Source organism: Solanum verrucosum, unplaced genomic scaffold (assembly GCF_900185275.1).
Source record: "Solanum verrucosum unplaced genomic scaffold, falcon-dt-bn FXZP01000281.1, whole genome shotgun sequence".
Classification (NCBI taxonomy): domain Eukaryota; kingdom Viridiplantae; phylum Streptophyta; class Magnoliopsida; order Solanales; family Solanaceae; genus Solanum; species Solanum verrucosum.
Window position 1 is genome coordinate 515571 of NW_026020554.1, and position 23758 is coordinate 539328.

Here is a 23758-nt window from a genome sequence, read left to right on the forward strand (position 1 = left end):
AGCGGACACTTCGAATGCTTAAACCCGTCTCGAAGTGTAAATTGAACCCCGAACCCCCTTGGGCATTTTCAAATGATTTTTTCGGTTTAAATCTTTGAAAATTATAAGTTTTCTTAATTTCTTTAAAAAATTAAGTGACGACACTTTTCTAAGTATCCTTTTCCAATTGTTTTATACTTAGAATATTTCAAAAAAAGTGATTTTTCTAAAGATAGGACAATTACGGCACAACAAACTCGACGAAACATTAACTAAGCTCAAAAATCATCAAAGAATATATAATGAAAAAATTAAAGAAAAAGCCCTACAACACCAAAATATTCAAACAATAAACAATCTTCGATTAAACAGGAAAGATTTGATCCGAACATAGCTTAAACTAGATCAATAACACAACAAGATATTTTATCAGCAAGAGGAGTGACACTCAGCTCTATTCAAATGCTAAAACAAAAACTCAATATCACCACTAAGGAAATCAGAAAACCAACAATAGTAACATGTTCACAAAATTAAAAGAAAAAGAAAGAGATTACCTTTTTTGGGGCAGCGATTTGAGACCAACGAGCAAGAGATGATGATTCCACCACAAAAAATGCAATTCCAAAAATTTGGACGAAACGAGCAAAGGTGAATGAGGAAGGGACTAAGGAATAACTGGATTTTTTAAGTCTCTTTCGAAACCTATTTCCAAAGTATGTATATGATGTTGTGTGACTAGTAATTTGCTGTATTTTTTGTCTCTAATGTAGACTCTTTTTCCAACATTTTTTCTAAGCTCTTACCAAGAATAAGGGGAGAGTATTTATATGGGAAAATTAAGGTTGTTTTGGGAGGAGGGGGGGGGGGGGACCAGATGAAATTTTGATGGAATTTGAAATCTTGGGAGGATAAGGTTGCTGACTCGAATGAGTACAAATTTCCAACGAATTTTGAAGATAGCCGTTCGATTTGGTGCAAGGACGAAATCGAAATGAGATTATGACACCTGGAAAATTCTTCAAACGTATGAGGATAAGTAAGAGAGGGAGACAGACGCATGAGCTGGGCTCAGGTCTGGGCTGCGATTCGCTGGATCGCTAGACTGGTCTATTTTCTGGGTTTGTTGTTCTTCGTTGGTTTCACCAAGAAGAAGACGCGGGGGTGGGGTCAGGTTAAGGACAGTGGGTTGGTGGGAATATTGTATTGTTGTTGATAGGTATTTGGTATGGTGGGCTGAGAATCTTTGATAAGTTGGATTGTTGTACGTATCGTTGGTTGGGAAATAAAATGGAATGAGGAAAAATGGACAGATGGGCTGTTGGAAATTAGAAGTAGGGTCCAAAACTTTAGTCTTTTGATATGGTCAAGTGAATTACTAATTTTAATTGGCCAATTGAAATTACGAAATTAATCAAATTGAACTCATTTGCAAAATTCGGTTAAACATAAATAAGATGAATTAGTATAATTAATTTATGAGCTTCTCATCTTAACAAAATAAAATAATTAACTTAATTATAAACTAATTAATTTAAAAATATAAACTATTACTTAAACCAAACTAATTGACAAAATATTTAACTAAAACTAAAATCTTTTTGATACAATTTCGAATATTCATAAAATATACTAATTATATACATGATTATTTAAAACATATATATTATTTAAAAAATATTTAAAAGTGACAAAACTATTTAAAATAACTTGAAAACTATACTGAATTTTATAAAGTTAATTATTTCAAATCGTTTGGAATTTAAGAAGCTCGATGATTAATATATATTGTGGAGGTCCAAAATTGGGTGTCAACAGTTGTCCCTCATTTTTCTTGGATTGATGCATGAAATCCGAGGAAAATAAATTGACTAATCCAATTTTGATTGACTACATCTTCATCTTTTTGGAAAAAAGGATTTGGTACGGACTTTTAGAAATTATGGCCGAACCGTTGGTAATGGGTTTCCTGCATATCTCAGGCTATATGAGAATTCAGGCCACTTGTAGTTCGATACGCTTGATTTTATGCACGATTTTAAAAGAATTCAGAAATCATCCTAATATCGAATTATAGAGGGACTGAAATGCTCGGGAATAAGATTTGAGAGTGAATGTTGGAATACAGCTGAGTTTTCATCATCGATTCCGCCTACATATCCGTCAACTCAGGGAATCAGGCTGCTTGTAGTTTGACTCAATCGGTTGAAAAATAAATCTATTATGTAAGATAATCTTTGGTTTAAGAAGAGCGACAAAATAAATCGAGTATGAAAAGGAGGCTTGCAACTTCTTGGCCCTAAATGTGGCGCGCTTCACACCCATAATTAAGAACTTACACGAACGTAATTTTTAAAGCTCTCGGCGCATTATCACTTGGATTGGAAAGATGCCTCCGGTGAACCCAAAAAATTTCGGATGCGAAACTGAAATCGATAAACCTAAGAAAAACTCACATGCCTTTTAACCAGGGTGTGATTTGATTGTGGTGGAAGTCACTTCTTTGCTCGCGTCCTAAGAGTTTGACACTCCTCTTTGGACTATGTTCCAGTTCGCTGCTAAGAAAAGGTTCCACGTTGTGTTGCATCCTTTCTAATGTCGTCCACACCTATGGTTTGTTTTGATGATTCATCCTCTCGGATGCTCTCGACAAAAATTGAGATAAAATTCATTAGCATAAAATGCAATTCAAATGGGAGATGGTGTATGTTACCGTGTTGACACTTAATTGCTCTTCTTGAATATATGACGTCAACTCCATCGAGTTTGACGTAAAACAAATAAATCTTGTGTCTCATATTTGCAATATAATCTTCAATATGTTCTTCCTTTGATGTCAAAGTAATAAAATATGCTGATGTAATATGTTGACAATTTTCTTGATGTCATTGTTGATGATTCTCTTGATGTCGTTTTTGCAAAGAAAATAATGATGATGATTCTTCATTGGTAAGATGACGATAATGATAAGATGATGTTGCTTCATCGATAGGATATTGCTGCTTCATCGAAAGGATGATGATGTTGATGCTTCATTGATAATATAATGATGATGATAGAATAATGTTGCTCCATCGATATGATGATAATACTGCTCTATCGATATGATGATGATGTTGATGCTCCATTGGTAAGATAATGATGCTTAATTGATAGGATGACGATGATCCATTGGTAGAGTGATGTTGATCCATTGGTATGATGATGATGCTACTTCATCAATAGGATGATAATGATCAATCGATAAAATGATAATTGACAATGATCCATTGATAGGATAATACTGATGAAGATCAATTAATATAATGATGATAATAAAGATCCGTCTATAGGATGATGATGATGAAGATTCGTCGGTAAGACAATATTGATCCATCTTCAATCGTTTGCTCTTTGTCTTGCTATCTTCAGTTGACCACTCTGATCTCTTGCTTCTCGATAGACAAGACAAAACTTTTTATGCAAAAATATTTGAAACATAAAGATAAAATCTTTAAGAAAAACGTTTTCAAAAATCTGTAATTGAAAAAGGTCACTGCCAAGTGTCATGTCACGTCAAGCTTAAATGATCGTCCTTGGTTCGAAACTTTGGTGTGTCCGATAGCTTGCTCTGGAGAATTCAAAAATCCATAAAGCTTTGGAAATTTCTGACATGGTTCTCCCGAAATCTATTATAATCGGAAAGTTTTGTAGTTGATTTTGAAATTCAACGATGCATGAGATTGTTGAACTTGTCTATGAACTTTAACGATGTCAGATATCATTTGAAGTTAACTTTAAACTTCTAATATGTTCGAAATATTTGAAACTTACTACAAACTTCTAGTGATGCTTGAAGAAATTTTTTAGGGCATCCTAAAAATTTCTGTCCCAATTAGATGTCTTAGAGTATCTCGATTGTTGATATATGACTTGTAGAATTTTTTAGGCTCTCAAAAATTATGTCCCAGTTGCAACTCTCAATGTATCTTCAGTCTGGAGAATTTTTGAGTCCCTCTTAAAAATTCTGTCCCAATTTCTATTGTAAAGAAAAATAGAAATCTTACAGGAGATATGACCGAGCCGTCGTGGCGCCTACGTATTCCGTTGAGTCAGGAATCAAGTCAAATGTAGTTCAAGTACAAGGAAAACATTAAAAAGGGATAAATGGGTGACCAAGGCTGACATAGGCCGCCTACCTATCTCATTCTTGAGAATTCAGGTCAGACGTAGTTCATATAAAGGGATAAATTCTAAGCATAAACAATTGCAAGCAAATAAATGTGGTTACAAAGAAATGATAGAAAATGAGTCTTCAAACATGTTATTTTTTGACATCATTGAAGTAGATCGATAACTTGTGAGATCCAATGTTCATGCTCAACCAAGTGATGTCATCAAACAAATGTATCGATGTGTTCTCCAAGCAAACTGATGAGTTCTCTTTCCTGTGTTTTTGTCAGATAGGCACCAATTTTGGTTTCTTTGATGCGTTTATCATTTTCCCGATTCATTATTCTGATCTCTTCTGAATTCGGCTTATCGTGACTTTTGAATTGTCTGAACTCCTCAATCAGGTGTTTGGGTACTATGATCTTCTCATTGTAGTCCTCAAATTCATCTGCATCTACCCTTATTTGTTCATTCAGCTTGTGACATGACGTGCTATTGGCAGATTTGAAAATATTTTCACTGAAATCATAAATAGATACTATTAAATAGTAAATATAAGGCAAGTAAAGCAAATTTTCGCATTAAAGGAGGTTCTTATTTGAAACAAGGAAATTAGAACTTTGGCTATGACGATAAATCATTTAGCCCTTTTCAAAATATTAGGAGGGAGATTAAAATAGTGAGGCAAAAATAGAGTAAATGATGGGTCTCGAGCCTCATTCGGAACACCACCGATTTTAGAAATAGCATAGAAAATTGTCTATTTTTACCAAAACGAGCGAGGAATCAAGAGCGAAGTGGATGTCCAATTAGGCATTTTGTCCTTTGACTCACTGTATGGTATGACTGGTGTCTCGATCATCTCTTCAAGCACAATATCACCTTTTTTGAACCAATTTTCGATTCCTTCCCCTAGACTATTTTACATTGGAAAAAACTGATATAAGTGAGGCAATGATTTTGGAAAAGCTTGATTGGACTTCTGCTTGTTCTGATCCTTCTTCGGCACTAAAGCAAAAGCTTGATGAGGTGTCATGATCACAAATTTGGATTTCTCTCTTTTGGTTGGAGAGGCTACAACTTTCTCAAGCTTTTCAAGGTTGGCTGAGAACTTTCTTCACATTCAAATCTTCTTCGACTTCAACCATATTAATAGTTACCCCTCCATAATTCGGCATGGGGTTACTATTGACATTAGGAGTGATAGTTTGAAGAGTGCTGACCTTTTGATCTGTTAAGTCCTGAATTTTATGCTTCAAGTTGATACAATCCTTGGTAATATGTCCAACACCTCCTGAATGGTAAGCACAGTGAAGATTGGGTCTGTAAAGCTTGGAGTTGACATTGATATTTTTTGGATCAATTGTCTGTATCAAGCCGACTGATTTTAATCTCTCAAAAAGTTGTGTTCAACTCTTAACCAAATGAGTAAAGACTCTAGAAAGTTTCTTCTCAAGATTTCGGCGAGAAGGGTAGTAATTATTTCCTGGATATGAAGGTACTTGACGGTAGTTTGGAGGATTTTGGTGAGTTTGTGCATGCGTTTGGAAATTTGGGTATTGTGGAGCTAGGTAACTAAGAGGGGTGTCTTGGTAGTGTGGAGGTGGAGTTTGGTAACTTGATTGGATATTTGAACAATTAATTGATAGAGCTAGGTAATATGAATGGGTATTTTGGTAATGTGGAAGTGGAGTTTGGTAATCAAGAGGTGGAAATTGGTAACTCGGTGGTGGAGTTTGGTAATTAGAAGGTAGAATTTGGTAACTCGGTGGTGGAGTTTGATAACCTGATTGGGTACAACAAGCTGGATATGAATTTTATGGAGCTCGAGGATAACCTTTGTAAGGTGAGGATTTTCTGAAGTGTCCTTTTCCATCAGATGTGCAGGAAATAGAAGACACATCTTCTCTCTTCTTTTTCAACAATCCTGAAGATTTAGTTGAGGCGGTAACGCGAGAAATCTTTTCGATTTTAATCCCATCTTCGATAGCCTCGCCTACCTTGACTATCTCCTCAAATTTTGCTCCAATAAGAAACATTATCCTGTCATAATACTCTGGCTCTTGAATGCGTATGAACACTTCAACGATCTCCTTCTCAGACATGGGAGGTCGAACTCGAGCGGCCTCTTTCCTCCACCTATATGCATATTCACGATAGCTTTCAGTGGATTTCTTCTTAATTCTCTCCAAAGAATAACGATCAGAAACGATCTCCACATTATAGGCGAACCGTTCAATGAAATCTTTAGCTAGTGCATTCCAGCTAGATCATTGTTTTGTCTCATGGGATTGGAATTTGAAAAGTAGTATTTTGACCTCAATGGCGGAGCAATTGAAGGATTCTGGGTATTTTGAGTGGCTTGGTAATTTTGGGGAAAAGTCTGGGGGTTGGTATACTGATTTTTGTGATGGGAAGTTTGGGAATTGTTAACATTTTGATTTTGAGTGGAAAGGCGAGCTTGCGGGTTGACATTTTGATGAGGAAAGAAGGTTTGGGGGTTGGTACCTTGAGGAGGATGTGGCGCTTGGTAAGAGACAGATGCATAATGGGGATTTGGGGTGGTTAAGTCGATGATTGGGGGATTTTGAGCGAAATTGGAGGGAGGGTTCTGAGCCTGTCCCGCGTTCGAATGAGGAAAGTAGAGTGGAGGTCTCCCATCTCCTGGAGTATTAAAAGCAAAAATCGGATTAGGCAAATCTTGCATTCTTTGCTTTTTGACCCTCATCTCGGTGATCTATTGCATCAACTGTATAATAAATTCATTTTTATCAGTGGTGGCGGGCTGAGCCACGACAACATCAGTCAAGCTAATCTCGTCATTGTTATCACCCATTATTACCTTTCCTTTGTGCAAACTTTGAATGGGGAAGAAATCTTTGGGGGCCTTAGATCTTGTGAAATAAGGATGACCAGCTAGTTTATCAACACAGATCAGTTCTAAGCACCTGACAGAAGAAAAATTACTCAAAAGGTAAACGTGTTAGTGTCTGAATGTGATAAATAGTGTAAGATATCACACATTGATGCAAACAGACAATGATTGCTTCATTCGAAGATAGACTTGCCTACAGATATAGAAAAAATGGCTAATACACAAAAAATTGTCTATTTAACTTTGGGATTAGTGACAGAAAGATAGACTTCAGTCGAGCCAAGATTTTTTGCATCTTTCATTGACATACTTTTGATTTTCGATTGAGATGAAATTCAAATCTCATTGCAAGAGTTGAGAGAGATATAATTTTTCAAAATGGGGACCGAACCTTGAATGATTGCCTACGTATCTCTCGGAGAAGAATTCAGGTCCTACGTAGTTTGACCTTTGAATCTCTTTTCGATTTGAGACGGTGAATTTTTTTTTGATATGAGAGAGTAACATTTGAAAAGTGAAGTTCAAATTTTGTTGGGAAACTATAGACTCGAAGAGTATTTTGATACATTTTTTATAGTGACTTGATATTTGTGCTTAGGGGTTTCTAGAAAATTTCCAAAAAAGTAGGCTAGAACATCTCCAAATAAAGCAACATAATCACACAAACAATTATAACACATAAACAGTTATTGCGCATTTTAAACAAATATGTGACCCTTTGTGCCAAGGGTAGGCCTAATGATTTGAGGGATGCATACATCATTTGAAATATTCCATTGCCCCAAAAACTTAAATTTATACATGCTTTGTAAATAAACTTAATGGGGATACATAGTAGGGAAAATGAGATACAAAATAATCAGTCCCACGTAGGGGTACAATCTTAAACTATGCTTCAATGGAAGGACCTTCGTTCTTAAACTTCTTGTCATCTTCGAGTGTCGACTCCTTTAGATGGACTAGTAGCTTGTGAAGCTATTCATTTGGCTAGACTAAGCTATAATCTACCTCTTACCCTAGAGGACAATGATTTTTCAAATAACGTATATATCCTTCAAATTTAAACAAATAAGCATGATTGTCTTTTATTGACCAAAATGGGTCAAATAAACACAAGGTGGGCATCTAATGGGCCCAACACGCCTTGGGTGTTGGTCGACTTAGTTCAAAATGCACTAAATTTGGGATTTGGTTTCGCATACGCTAGTTGACTAAGAGTGGCTTTGAAAGACTGGGAACCCAAGTGGACAACTTAGGCTGGAATTCACGACAACTATTGGACGCATGACGTACCAATAAATCGCCGATCCTTCCGAAAAAGGGTTGAGTATAAAAAGTTCGGTTGTGATTATGCAGAAATCGTCCTTAATATACTATGCATACAAGAGAATATGCTATGAAATGCAATGACAGTTATAAAAAATTTAAACACATTTAGCGCAAATAATCAATTCAACAGTTAATAACAATCAATCAAATAAGTCAAATCTTATGGTTAGAACTTAATTAAGTCCTCAACAGAGTCGTTATTTCTGTTTTACTCAAAAAATATAAATGAAAGAAAGATAACTAAGTTTTCAAAAAATCGATTAAACTCATGATTTAAGAGAAATCGAATTTTCAAAAGAACAGAGTCGCCACTTAATTTTAATAAAAAATAAAGAAAAAATGAGGTTTTCAAAAGATTTAAACAGATAAAATCAATTGAAAATAAAATGGTTCGAAGTTCAATGTACATTCCGAGAAGGTATTAGGCCCTCGAAATGTCCGCTAACTTGCGGTTGACCGACGATTTGACTAAAAAGATTTTGACTAATTTTTTAAAATTTTAGCTAAGTAAAAAAACTCATTTATTATAGAGCAACTTTCACATATAGCAAACACAAAATTCATATTTGTATGTTATAGCAAACTTTGCATAATTGCGCTCCATAGCAAACATAAATATGTATATTTCGCTATACATATACAAAAGAAAGCAGTTGTATAATCTGTTTTGGTATACATATACAAAAAGATCAATTGTATAAAGTGAGAGAGACGAGTGAGCGAGCGAGATCTGGGAGAGTGGCGAGTGAGATTTGGGAGAGTGGCGAGTGAGATCTGGGAGAGGGGAGAGAGGAGAATGAAAATATATGTATATATACAATTTTGACGCATTTTATACATTTGCGTTTTTGTATAAAGTGAGAGAGGGAAGTGAGAGAGCGAGATCTGGAGAGTGGCGAGCGAGATCTAGGAGAGGGGAGAGAGAAGAACGAAAATATATGTATATATACAATTTTCTCTCGCTTTATACAAACACAAACGCATTTTATACAATTTGCGGTTTTTGTATAAAGTGAGAGAGACGAGTGAGAGAGCGAGATTTGGGAGAGTGGCGAGCGAGATCTGGAAGAGGGGAGAGAGGGGAACGAAAATATATGTATATATAAAATTTTCTCTCGCTTTATACAAACACAAACGCACTTTATACACTTGCGTTTGTATAAAAAACGAGAGAGGCGAGGGAGAGAACGAGAGTGGCGAGCGAGATTCACCAAGAGAAAGGTTAAATAGCAATAGTTTACTATGGGTACAATTAAATCAAACTATATTTATAGCATTTAATTTGAATTAATAGTTTTCTATTATATACAATTTTTCCTTTATTATATTTATTTATTTTTTATTACATTTTTAATTATCTTAAGGGTAGATGAACTAAAGGGAAATTTCTAAAGGGGAATAGTTCAAATGACAAGACTAAATAAAAAATATAGAGCTATAAATATTTTTAATTTAAATATGATAGGTTGAAATGGCTATCTATGGGTATTTAATTAAATTAAACCATAACCAAATAAATGGTTAGTCTACATAATAAACAAATAAAGAGCAAAGGAGAAAATATATCAAATTTGGTCTTTTGGTCCAACTTTAGTAACTTGTCCTAATACTAAAAATTCCCAGCATGATCTTGGGCCCGTTCTCTTGGACCTGAACCTGTTAAAGCAAAAATTTTGGGCTGCTGCACTTGGGGATTTTTGGCTTTTACCTCCTTTCTCTTACTGTATCAACTGTATACAGTAAATGTATATCAAAGTATGCAAACTCATATAAACTTTGTTCCTGTATATCAGCTTCCAATTGTGTTTCAGCTTCCAAAACTCGAACAATCAATGATGAAGGCCGTCTCGGTAAAGTAGAACACAAGTTGGATTTTATCCTGACTCGAAATGCCAATGATAGGAAGAGTTCACATGAACTCATTGCAAGTGACACATACAAAAGAAAGATAAAATCATATTAGCATAGGACAATACTCTTCTAACACATTTTATTCTAAAAAATCAACACTATTAAGATTACTAAACTCAACCCGACAATTATTTATCAATAAAAATATTATGGACTAATCAAATAACTCAAATGACTTCGAAATTACACTTTACTAGGTACGGTGAGAAGAGGGACAAATATATTGTTTTAATACATACTCACAAATACTATTTAACCTTCAAGAGAGAACAAACTATACATATGTCACTCAAACAAAGAACACAAACCATGAGCATATTCTAGCTTCATGGATTCTCAAGTTTCATGTATATATCCCTAAATTAATATGTAATTAAACTAACTATGTGGAATGTGGACACAATATGAACCAACAAAGCATAAAATCATATAAGATAGAAACTAATCAATGTATTACATCCAACGAAGGTTTGACTCAAATTCACTAGGAAGAGAACTCGATGAAACCTTAACCAAGCTCAAAAATCATCAAAGAATATATAATGAAAAAATAAAAGAAAAAGCCCTACAACACCAAAATATTCAAACAATAAACAATCTTCGATTAAACAGGGAAGATTTGATCCGAACATAACTTAAACTAGATCAATAACACAATAAGATATTTTATCAGCAAGAGGAGTGACACTCAGCTATATTGAAATACTAAAACAAAAACTCAATATCACCACTAAGGAAATCAGAAAACCAACAACAGTAACATGTTCACAAAATTAAAAGAAAAAGAAAGAGATTACCTTTTCCGAGGCAGCGATCTGAGACCAATGAGCAGGACGATTGCACCACAAAAAATGTGATTTCAAAAATTTGGACGAAACGAGCAGAGGTGAATGAGGATGGGACTAAGTAAAATCTGGATTTTTTAAGTCTCTTTCGAAACCTATTTCCTAAGTATGTATATGGCGATGTTTGATTAGTAATTTGTTGTATTTTTTGTCTCTAATGTAGACTCTTTTTCCAACCTTTTTTCCGACCTTTTACCAAGAATAAGGGGAGAGTATTTACACGGGAAAATTAGAGTTGTTTTGGGGGGGAGGGGGAAACCGTATGAAATTTTGATGAAAATTGAAATCTCAAGAGGATAAGGTTGCTGAATCGAATGAGTACAAATTTCCAACGGATTTTGAAGATAGCTGTCCGATTTGGTGCAAGGACGAAATCGAAATGAGATTACGACACCTGGAAAATTCTTCAAACGGATGAGGATAAGGAAGAGAGGGAGACAGACGCGCGAGCTGGGCTCGGGTCTGGGCTACGATTAGCTGGATCGCTGGACTGGTCCATTTTTTGGGTTTGCTGTACTTCGCTGGTTTCACCAGAAAGAAAACGCGGGGGTGGGGTCGGGTTAAGGGACGGTGGGATGGTGGGAATACTGTATTGTTGTTGATGGGTATTTGGTATGTTGGGCTGAGAATCTTTGATAAGTTGGACTGTTGTACGTATTGTTGGTTGGGAAATAAAATGGAATGAGGAAAAATGGACAAATGGGCTGAGCAGATTGAAAATATGGGCTGCTGGAAATTAGAAGTAGGGTCCAAAACTTTATTCTTTTGATATGGCCAAGTGAATTACTAATTTGGTCAAATTGAATTGTAATTGGCCAATTGAGATTACGAACCTAATCAAATTGAACTCATTTGCAAAATTCGGTTAAACATAAATAAGATGAAATAGTATAATTAATTTATGAGCTTCTCATCTTAACAAAATAAAATAATTAACCTCATTATAAACTAATTAATTTAAAAATATAAACTATTACCTAAACCAAACTAATTGACAAAATATTTAACTAAAACTAAAATCTTTTTGATACAATTTCGAATATTCATAAAATATACTAATTATATACATGATTATTTAAAACATATATACTATTTAAAAAATATTAAAAAGTGACAAAACTATTTAAAATAACTTGAAAACTATATTGAATTTTATAAAGTTAATTATTTCAAATAGTTTGGAATTTAAGAAGCTCGATGATTAATATATATTGTGGAGGTCCAAAATTGGCTGTCAACAACGTGTCACGCGCCTCTCTCCATGTTTTAATATATTTAGGTGTACTCTTTCTCAATAATATAGGTAAAATTAATATATATATATATATATATATATTAATATATATATATATATATATATATATATATATATATATATGTCTAATAAGGTAGTTTTTCATTAATAAAGGGGCTGGAAAACAAAAGAGAAGCCCATCACAATACTTACTTCTACTGAGTATTTAGTATTTACATCAAACTAAATAAGTAGTTTTCAAGAATTAATTAACAAGTAATTGTTTTACATAATCTAATCTTCTATTACGAAAGGCGCGAGTTTACGACTATCAAAATGTGTATCACTTAATCATAGTTAAATGTCAAAAAATTGTATATATACACAAGACATATGTCTTATCTTTATTGATTTAATATAAATATCTGAGACAATTATGTAAACTTTTGATAGCATGTAAATATCATTCTTCTTTTTTTCTTCTCAAAGTATTTTACGATCGAGAAAGATTTTCTAGTGAGAAGGTGGTTCTATAAGGATGTTTTTGGAGGATGCAACATAGTCAGTGAAAGGAAAAGATAAAAATATTGTCAAAGTTGCGCATAATCTATCACGATCCGAGCCTACACCCTGGATGTGGCCGACACTCGAGAACCATTGCTGGCACTCAAGCGAACCCTCATCTTGACTGACTACAAGCGGAAGACGAACTCAAGCATACATAATCATCAAATTGGAAGAAGTGTTTAAAAACAGTTTACTGAATCTCAAAACTCTGTGAATATACTGAGTATGAAACATAAGTTTTAAATAAAATATCTGAAACTGAAAGACTCTCCAAAACTGTCTATCTATGAAGTTTCTACTATTAAGAAAGGATGTCGGGACAAGACCCATGACACCTCAAAACTACTAACTGGAAAGTAACTGTGAAGTGCTCTGGAATACAAGGAGACTCACCAAAGCTAACTGGAGTGTAGAGTGATCTTAACAAAGCGCATGTTGATAATCACAAACACCTATATCTACATCATAAAAAGATGCAGGTCAAATGATATCAGTACATGGAATGTATGAGTATGTAATATGGCTGAGTAAACAAATAATTGAACTGAATTACTAGAAGCAACTCACTCATCTGAATCAATACATGAACATGAAGTGAAAAACATTTAAGCTTTACAATAAAATATACAATGAAAGCAACATGAAAATAATATACTTTACTTGTGGGGAGTTTCTCTAACCGACAACCATTACCATATGCCTAGCAATGATACAACGTCCCGCCACACATTGTAAGGATCCATCATATACCTTGCCGGGGGTATATGATGATATCGTGACTATGGATCCAGCTATATGCCTTCTCAGAGGCGGTGATGAGTCGCATGAAGAATCAATGATATCTTATCTTGTTACGTAGTTTTGTGGGACTTCTGAATCATAATAGACTTAGTGCTCGATACTACTCCCAAAATAATTAATTTAACTTTTTGCTCAATTCACCCATTACCAAGAATGAACTTCTTGTATATATGAATAAAATAACATTAGAAAATCTTAAGACTTTATGAAATAGAACCTTTAAACTTTTTCTCAAAACTCAGTTTGAAACACAATGATTGACTTTCAAAAACTCTCAAAACTTATAACTCAATTCGTAGGGTTCATGTAGAATTATGGGTATGAACGACTCAACTCGAGGACCTCAATAACCATATAGAAACTTGTGAATACAACTCTTTCTCAAAACTCATCTTTACTTCTTCAAAAACTCAGTTTAAAACTCAAGTGTTGGCTTTAAAAAGCTTCTCAAGATTTATAACTCAAAATAGGGTTCATGCTGAATTATAGACATGAACGAATCTACTCAAGAATCTTAATGCATAACATATAGCAATTTAATAATTAGGAATAGAATTTCAAAAATAAACATGAACTCAAGAACTCAAAATCAACTCATCTCAATAATCCTCAAATCTAGGGGTAGAATCCTAGGTTTCCCTTTTACTGATTTGAAAGTAAATGTAGGGCATGAGGACGAACTAGTCCAACACTATGATAGTCTTACATACCTGAAAGAACAATATTCTTGAATAATCTTGAAGAAGAACTTGATTAGAAGCCTTGAAACCCTAGCTTGAAGGAGAACAATCAAGAAAACCTTTCTTAAGATTCTTGAATTAGTTTCTTGAAATCTCTAAGGCCAAGAATCATGATTTTCATTAGTGATTCATAATGTATGGAGGAATTTGAGTTGAAAAGAATGGAATTCTTGGATAAAGACTTACCTTGAAGAAGAATCTTGAAAAAATTTGAAAGAATCTTGAATGAAGTCTTCTACTTTGATTTTTTTCCTTAGGGTTTTGCCCTAGGGTTTGAGAGAGACGAGAATGATGGATTAAAAGATGAAAATCTGATTGTTTTGAGCCTTATACTAGTCAAAAATTCGTTTAGGTTTTCCTTGGAGGTAAAAAAATAAAAAGATCTTTTTTAATGTTTTCCCGTCGGCTAATTTGTCACTGCACTGTATCAGTTACTAAAATGGTCATAACTTTTTACTCAGAAATTGTATTGACGCAAAATTGGTGGCATTGGAAAGTAGATTCAAATACCTTTAATTTGATAGGTTATGGGTCACGTAACTCTTTATATTCTAAGAGATATGGTCGTTTGAAGTTTACCAAAGTAGAATCTTACATCAAAACTTAAATTGATAAGGAAACTTTCGACTCTACTTTGTGCTAGGGGATTTTAGTGATCTTAATTCATATCCAAATCATTCCCACACTAAAAAATTTACCTTTATACATATGGGTAATTGATGAATCACCCGATATGACCCTACAAGTAAATGAAGAATGGTTTGAATCTTAACTTAGAAATTTTCGGGGTGTTACATAATCTATACTTTGTAAAATAATATAAAAATGTCTTTCATTAATAGTCATGAATCAAGGTTAGGGACATGCGACAAATTCAAGTATTAGTTTAATTGGTCGAATGTTAATCACATCCCACTAATGATCAATAAGTTAATAAAAGGGTATTGTAATTTGTATGCCATTTTTGTAACGGTTAAGGCTCCCATCACTCAAGAATATAATGTTTGGATTTATACTAGGGTTTTGTTACCACTTTTTACTGTAAATAGAATAAGAGAATGAACATATGCAATTCAAATGATAAAGTTTTATAAGGAACAAAACAACTCACATATATAGAGCTATTTTTTTTATGTGAGTCGTAACAACTAATTTGTACTTATATATTTTGTATAAGTATAATTTTGTTGGTAAAATTTTGTACTTATATATTTTGTATAAGTAAAATAAAGAAATATACAATTAGAATATACAATTACAGATTTATACAAATGTGGATACAATAGTAGATCGTCTAAAATTGGATCTGTTTTCGGAGTAATTCAAATTTCAGAATTATACAAATATGATAAAAACTCAAAAATTCGATAGAATTTATACAAACACAAACATCTAAACTTTAAAAAGTTATACAAATTATATTACACAAATTACATTATACAAAAGCTATACAAGTTATATTATATAAATTACGAAAACTACACAGTTATACAATTCAGATGTGGCCGCATAAATGCCCATAAATAAGTGGCGAATAATAATTAATTCAAACTATAGCTATGTTAACTATTAATTAACTAGCATATGTTTGTTTATCCGCCTAATTTTCTCTTTTTTATTTATGTTTTAAAGGGATCTATTTTGGGGCCTTTTAAATTTGGGAAACTCGGGCCTCAATAACATCAAAAAGACACAAATTCTTCATAGGAGGATAAGTGAATGGGCCTTCCAATAAACTTTTTGTCATCCATCTATAAGCAGCCTCTGTAAAGTGATATCCATCCCAATTCACATATTGGTTAGGATCCTCACAACTTGTTGCTTGAGAAGTGCCACATTGAGCAGAAATATTGAAATTATAAGGACCTCCACCTCCACAACATGCTATTAGTACACCCTTAAAAAATCCTACAAAATATAACACATGGTTATAAAATTATATGTACAAGCACACATGTCTTCGTTAACGTGTGTACTTTTATTAACAATAAGCAATTTAAATGTAGAAGTCGTTGTGTGTCTTTTTATTCTTTAGTTAGAATCTTTTAAATGAAAAGGTGTGTCCTTTCATTCTTTGGTTAGCACAAGTTCTTTAATCAAAAATATCTTTTTTTTCAGGGAAAATGCATAAGTACCCCCCAGCCTAACATTTACTAAGGTCCTATTACCCCCCCGAACTTATTTTATATATAATTTTCTATCCTTTTCGGCCTACGTGGCACTATCCTTGAAAAATTTGTCAACACGCGCTATAGAAAAGGGGTAGAAAATTATATATAAAATAAGTTCGGGGAGGGGGGGGGGGGAAGGGATAATAGGACCTTAGTAAATGTTAGGTGTGTCTCTGAGATTTCGAGCATAGGTTGGGGGTACTTATGCATTTTCCCTTTTTTTTCAATAGGATTTCTTCACTATTTTCTTAGTGTAGAAATTCATAGAATTGTCATATATCCCATAGCAATCTCGCCGATGAGAGAGAGCAAATATCATTTTTAGGAAAGCATTTCACACATATTTCAAGCCTTCTTCATATTATCAAACCTTTATCTTAGTGTTCTTCTTCCTATAAATTTGTGTTCTTGCTATATATTTTTCAACGGTACGTGTAAAAAAGTAGCCGGACTTCTATACAATTTATTTAATTTTTTTCTCTATCATATCATGTCAAACAAAAGTAATGTCTATAATTAGTGAAACTTATAACTTGTAAAAAATTAAGGTGAGTAACCTTCTACAACAAATTGAATTGCTGGTTGTGTAAAACTTTGTTTGCACAATTATTATTTTTATCCAATATTCGGTATACACTTTGAGGGTCAACTAACTTGGATCCATGTCAGAACGTTTTACTTTAGAGGATGAAATATTTCCTACTAAAGAAAGTTTATTTTCTAAGGATACCTCTATTTAAGGATACAAGAATACTTATCTCCATACTGTACCAATATTAAATTGCACTGATTGTGTCTATCATTCATTTGTTTTTCACTGATGTTCAACATATGTTTTGAGGATCAATTAATCCGAATTCTCACCAGAAAGTCACTCTTTCATAGAGTAACACACTCACTTAGCTTCTAGAGGTAGTTTTTATTTTTGGGGCTTAAACCATGGATCGGACCTTTGATAAAAAATGGAGAATATTTTCCCTGTCGCGACAACATTGAGTGGCATTCAGAGGTGGAGTCAAATAGGGACGATGGGTTTATTCGAACCCCCATTTAGCTGAAAATTACACTATTTAGAGGGTGTTTGGATTAACTTTTCAAAAAAAGTTTATAAGCTAAAAGTCATAAGTTGGTCATGATACCCAAGTTTTAGCTTTTAGCTTATTTTTCTATTATTTTTTACTTAAATAAGTGTTTAAAAACATATTTTACTTTCCCAAACACTAAAAAACACTTGAAAATAAGTCAATCTAAACACCCTCTTATACATGGTTTATATATATACTTCTTCATATTTTGAACGCAATCTTTAATGAAAGTCTTGACTCTGCCTCTGATTATAACAACTATAAAGTAAACTTACCATATTTTCGAGGAGCTCGATAAAGTTGCATAGAAGCATTGTAATAATCAGCATAGATAATATTGACATGAGGATGAAGCTCTCTAAGTCGATGTAATTCCTTTTGAAGAAGTTCATTATGATAGGAAGCAAATTCATTTGGCCAAATGAGACAACCTAATTCATCATAGTCTTCTTCATTCAAGCTCTCAAAATTTGTCAAATAGGATGAAGTACATCCAAGTGGTAACACACTTGGCACTATTATTGTCTTTACCCCAAGCTCCACTAGCTCCTACATTCAATAAATAGATAACTATCAAGTTTTAATTTGTCATGCTCCAAGGCGGACAACACTCGATGCCTTAACTCGATGGGAAACGCATAGAACCGACAATTTAAATTAGGTGAATTTCAATGCAGTTATTATATGTATACCCGGTAGAAGGAATAGTGTTGGATTAAGTTAAAAAATTTACATTTAATTATAAAGAGGGACTAGTGTTGGATTAAGTTAAAAAAATTACATTTAATTATAAAGAGGGACTAGTGTTGGATTAAGTTACTTATGAGCTAAACTTTTATAAAATCTACTAATAGTATTTGAAATTTTTGAAGAGGGACTAGTGTTGAAATTTTGGCAGCATTTTAATTTCAGTTTTCCCTTTGACATATTTAAAACTGCAAGATTAAAGGATCTTTTAGATACATTTGACATAATTTTAATTTAGGACTATAAGATTGAAAAATCTTTTTATTTTCTTAAATTTTGTGTCAAGTCAAACTAAACCATTCTTTTTTAAATGGAGAGAGTATATTTTTTTCTGCAAAGGGAGATTCATACTCATATATCTCGTACCCACATTAGAGCCCGATTAATCTGAATTCATGCCATATAAGAGCTCATTTAGGGAGAAATACTCTGTATCAAGAATTTTTCCATACTGAGGACTTAAATCAGATAAATAATTAGACTTACATGAGCACCTGAGGCAATAGATTGGGTAACTAAAGGGATGATGGGAAGAATGTCATTTAAAGTTTTGTGTGAAAGAAGTGCATGTGTATAATCATTGCCTCCAAATTCCCCAAGAAGAAATAAGGAGCTCTCTAAAAACTCTTTGCAGCCTGTCCAAAACAACCAGAATATAATAGGTAAATTTCTTGTCAATGTATACTCTTAATTTAGATACTCAAATTATAATTTATTCTGATTAATTAAGCACATAAACACACACAACAACAACAACAACATACCCAGTGAAATCCCACTAGGTGGCACATAAACACACACACATAAAAAATATATATATAATAAGGTACCTGAAGAATTATGACATAAATGTGGAAGCATTTGTTTAAACCAATTCAATTGATCCCACATAGAAACATTTGTTACTATTTCATAAATTCCTCTCTTCTCATAGAATTGTGCATCCATTACTCTTGATCCCACCACTGCAAAATTTGTTCCATTTTGAACATTTCTTCCATCAAGTGAAGGTGGTGGAAGTGGAAGTCCATAATGTTGTGCTACAAAATTTGAGTACAATATATATATGGCATACCTCTGTTTCAATCGTTTATCTTACTTTCCTTTCTAATTGGTTTAACAAAGGTAAAATAAAAATAAAAATAAAAAGTAAATAATACCGACCAATGAGATCTATGAGAAGACGTCCATCAGAGCAAAGACCAGTGGGATGATGGAAGTATGTCTTTCCATAAGGAGGAAAATACATGTGAGGTTTATTACCATGTGGATAGAGGTGCACTAAGTTTCCAGTATCAGTAAGTGAATCACCAAATCCAAAAATGGATGTGTAACAACTAGTAGCACAAGCTAGCAATAAGAAAAAACTCAATCCAATAAAGTAAATTATAATGGGTTGAGAAGAAGCCATTTGAACTTAGATATATATACATACATATATAATTAAGGATAACTAGTGTTACTTTATATACCACTTCATTATAATATTCAGGGGCAACTAACGGGGTCGTTTGGTAGTTGATTAGCGTTAGGATCGAAATAATTAGGTGTCATGCAGAAGTTAAGACCATGAGTAAGAAAACAAACGAGAAATGTACCAGAAGACACAAATATTTAACGTGGTTCGGTCAATCAACCTACATCCACAACAGGAGACGAGCAATATCCACTATATAAATATGAGAGTACACACATTTTACAATTCACTCGGAATATAAAAGAGGTTCACACAAGTGTTAACGTAACACTTGTGTCTCGCAAATTCTCCCCTTTACACAAAACTCTCAAAGCCTCTAGGACTACATTGTGAATGCTACCAAGTTAGAAAGAATATGTCTCTATTTATAAAGTCATAAGTTTTTCCCTACAAGTAAAAGGACTAGCCAAATATAGGGACTTTATATTTTTTATTAGGAAAAGGAAAACCTAATTATGCTAGGAAATTCATGGCAAATTAACTACCCAACAATAAAAGTTATACAGATATTAGTAATATAAATATGGCGGAACTCATCGACATCCCCTTAAAGTTGGCACCAATTTTCACTTAGACACCTCAACTAGGCTTTGTTCATTTTAAACACCTCAAGTAGGGGTCCGCTGTGTCATTTTGACCTTTTTTTGACAATCAACTAAAATTATGAAGAGTGTGTAATACACTTGCGAATGACATGGCACCACCCTCCTTTTTAATATTTTAATAGTAAGTATATTTTATTTCTTTTCGATTAGGACAAGGAATTTTTATTATTTTTAATATTAAAATAAACATGCCTTGAAATTCGATATTTTATCTAGCTGTTAGATTAGGTTAATAATGTTGAGTTGAATGGAATCTAACTATATGAGTTTGAGACAGCCAGGGAAAGTCTGGTCCTTGTTGTCTTTTTTTTTTTTCAAGTGTTCGATATTTATTTTGAAGCCCGACTAAATCTGAATTTAGTAAAGTGCTTCATAACAAAGGCGACTTTGTACTCAAGGAGACTCGAACTCGAACAATACTTATTTTCAATAAAATAAATAAATAAAATTACCGATTTTGTACCACTTCCACCCCCACCTTACATCACCCCACCCCATCAGCCTTACTTCCGTCATTTTTGCCTCCCCAACCCTCCCACCATTTTTTGGTTATTCTTCCATTTTAAAAACAAAAAAATCATTAGATTTTAATCTTTCTTATTTCATTTTTCGTTGTAAATTTGATTTTGAGAACCATTTTATCGATAGTGAGGTGAGTTCTGACAAATATGACATTCTTCTTATATATTTTTTTTGAAAAAAAAAGTGTGTTTTGTTCGAATAAATGTTTTCAAAATTAGTGTGATTATTTTTAAAATTTTGTTCTTGCAAATATTTTTGAAATAGTGTGATAATTTTTATGTTTTTTTTCATATTTTGTAAGGTTTTTCATCATGATTTTTCATGGTGGAAGGTGGAATAAGTGGTAGGGATAGAGAGGGAAGAAGAAAAAGGTAAAAAATATATTTTTTTTAAAAACACTCCTCACGCGCTCAAAATGGGTGCAACACACCCAATGTGTCAAATTAGGAGAAACTAGTAAGTGTCAAAATGACACAGTGGACTCAACATGATCGTCTAAAATGAACAAAGCTTAGTTAAGGTGTCTAAGTGAAAATTGGTTCCAACTTTAGGGGCCACCAATAGTTCAACCTATAAATATTACTCATATAAGTTATGAGTAAATCTATGTATTATTTCATGTATGTATTAGCTATTTTATCTCTCATCCTGCATAAAACAATACATAGATTTCCTCACAACTTACATATGTATTAGTTATGCGGGATTTTAAATTGTCAACGAAATATCATATTAATTTTATACATGAATAACTTTTCCTATCTACCTACTAAACATTAAATAAGTTATACAAAAATTAATATATGAAGAACTTATTTCTTATCCAGCTACCAAACGACCCCCTTAAATATCACAATCTTCGCGTAGTCCACCCCCACATGGTATATATTAAAGTTTTTTGTTTAAAATCACGCTTATAATTAAGTATATGATGTGACTACTCTCCTAAATAAATTGTCATCCTCAGACTTTCGTATGATAAATTTTTCACGTGCTAGATTCGCCCAACCTATATGGTGACTATTTTGTACAAATTAATACTGCCAAAGATCCTTGCACATAATATCTCTCACATTCAATATTATATTGGGGACTACTTTGCAGGGGCGGAGCCACCTTGTATTGGAGACCCTTCGTCGAAAAATTATACGTTATATACACGCAAAGTTTTAACTTATATTAACACATATGGTATTTTGGACACCCTAAAATAACAAAGTGACCCGCAGTGGAGATGGCAAGAGCTGTCAGAAGCCCACTAGCTGCCCTAGTTCGATTCCCCGCATAAGCGTTTTCTTTTTTTTATAATTATTTTGCCTTCTTGAAGTTTGTAAGTAAATCAACATGCGTAAGTTTAACATAAATGTGCAGTAGTTTGGTGATAAATAGTGTCATGCTTGTCTTAAGTGACCCAAGTTCAAATTCACCTCCAATAAAGATTTTTTTAAAATTAAAATTGAATTATTTCCTTAAATTTTAATACATTTTCCTTGTGGAATAGGACTTCCTTATATTTTAATACCTTTTTCTTAAATTTTAATACATTTTCCTTTTGAAATAAGGTTTTAATTGAAAAAAAATCCTTAAATTTTAATACATTTTCCTTATGGAATAAGATTTCCTTATATTTTAATACCTTTTTCTTTGTGGAATAAGATTTTTTAAAATTTTTAATACATTTTCCTTTTGGAATAATGTTTTCTTTCCCTACAAATAGGAGACCCATTTACCCAAATTATATCATAATATTATTAAAAATAGAATCTCTATAAATCATCGGGTTTTTTTTTAAATACTATTCAAAGTTTGGACCCCCTTCATAAGATTCCTGGCTACGCCACTGCTACTTTGGACATGATATCGAAAGGTTGGTGTAACACTTGAGGTTTCGAAAAGAACTAAAGAGAAATTTGTATAAGTCATCCATCAATATTTAGTTTCGGATCAACTTCAAACGGTCATATATTTTAACACATAGAGAGTTAGGAGGCCCATCAACTATCAAATTGAAGGTCTTTGAGTCCTCTTTCCAAAGCCACAAAGTTTGCTAAATATCGAGCTCGAAGTAAAAAGTTATTCCCGTTTGAGTGAAGCTTCTCTATTTTGGCTACTGTGTTTAGTATGAGAATATAAATTTTCAATTTATAGAGTTTCAAATCTTTCCTCTAAGGAATGAATAACACAGATATGGAAGAAACTTATATTTTACTTTTCAGAAAAATAAAAAGTATTTATAGTAATACTTTGACTTTCATTTGAGGAAAAAATAAAACTTAAAATATTCACTTGGTGGTCACAGTCTCTACTTGTATAAATTTCGAATGACTTTTTTAAAAAAATTCACTAGTAAACTTTAATGATTACATTATTTTTATAAGATTAAAGAGTGAATAGGGTTCCTTCTTATAAGATTCTATGTGCAAGTATCTTTGAGATATTAGGTTTATATGGGTTAATTAAACACATGGATCAATGTGAGTTCGACATAGAAATATTGCTACAGTAGCATAAAATGGAAGATATTTGAAATTAAGAGAAATCATGTGAAGGTTGAAACAAATAAGAAAATCAAGTTCAAATAAAATTGAATTTCTTTAGCATATTTCCATGGAATTTGGAGAAAAAAAACAAGGGAAATTTGTTAACCAGTGTAGAGTCAACAAGCTACCATGATTAAAAATGAGTCAGCAAAGTTTGTTTTTTAAAAAAAGGAAAAAG

The 23758-nt window shown here is 33.0% G+C and overlaps 1 protein-coding gene across 1 annotated transcript; it reads right to left on the minus strand.

Annotated features, from left to right (window-relative positions):
* Nucleotides 1-16084: 16084 nt before the first annotated feature.
* LOC125810053 (GDSL esterase/lipase At1g28610-like) lies at nt 16085-19847 on the minus strand. The gene is made up of 5 exons (XM_049489568.1): nt 19601-19847; nt 19267-19476; nt 18923-19071; nt 17965-18238; nt 16085-16341 (listed from the first exon to the last, which is right to left on the minus strand). The coding sequence occupies exons 1-5, from the start codon at nt 19845-19847 to the stop codon at nt 16085-16087; spliced, it is 1137 nt and encodes a 378-aa protein (XP_049345525.1).
* Between the last annotated feature and the right edge of the window lie 3911 nt (nt 19848-23758).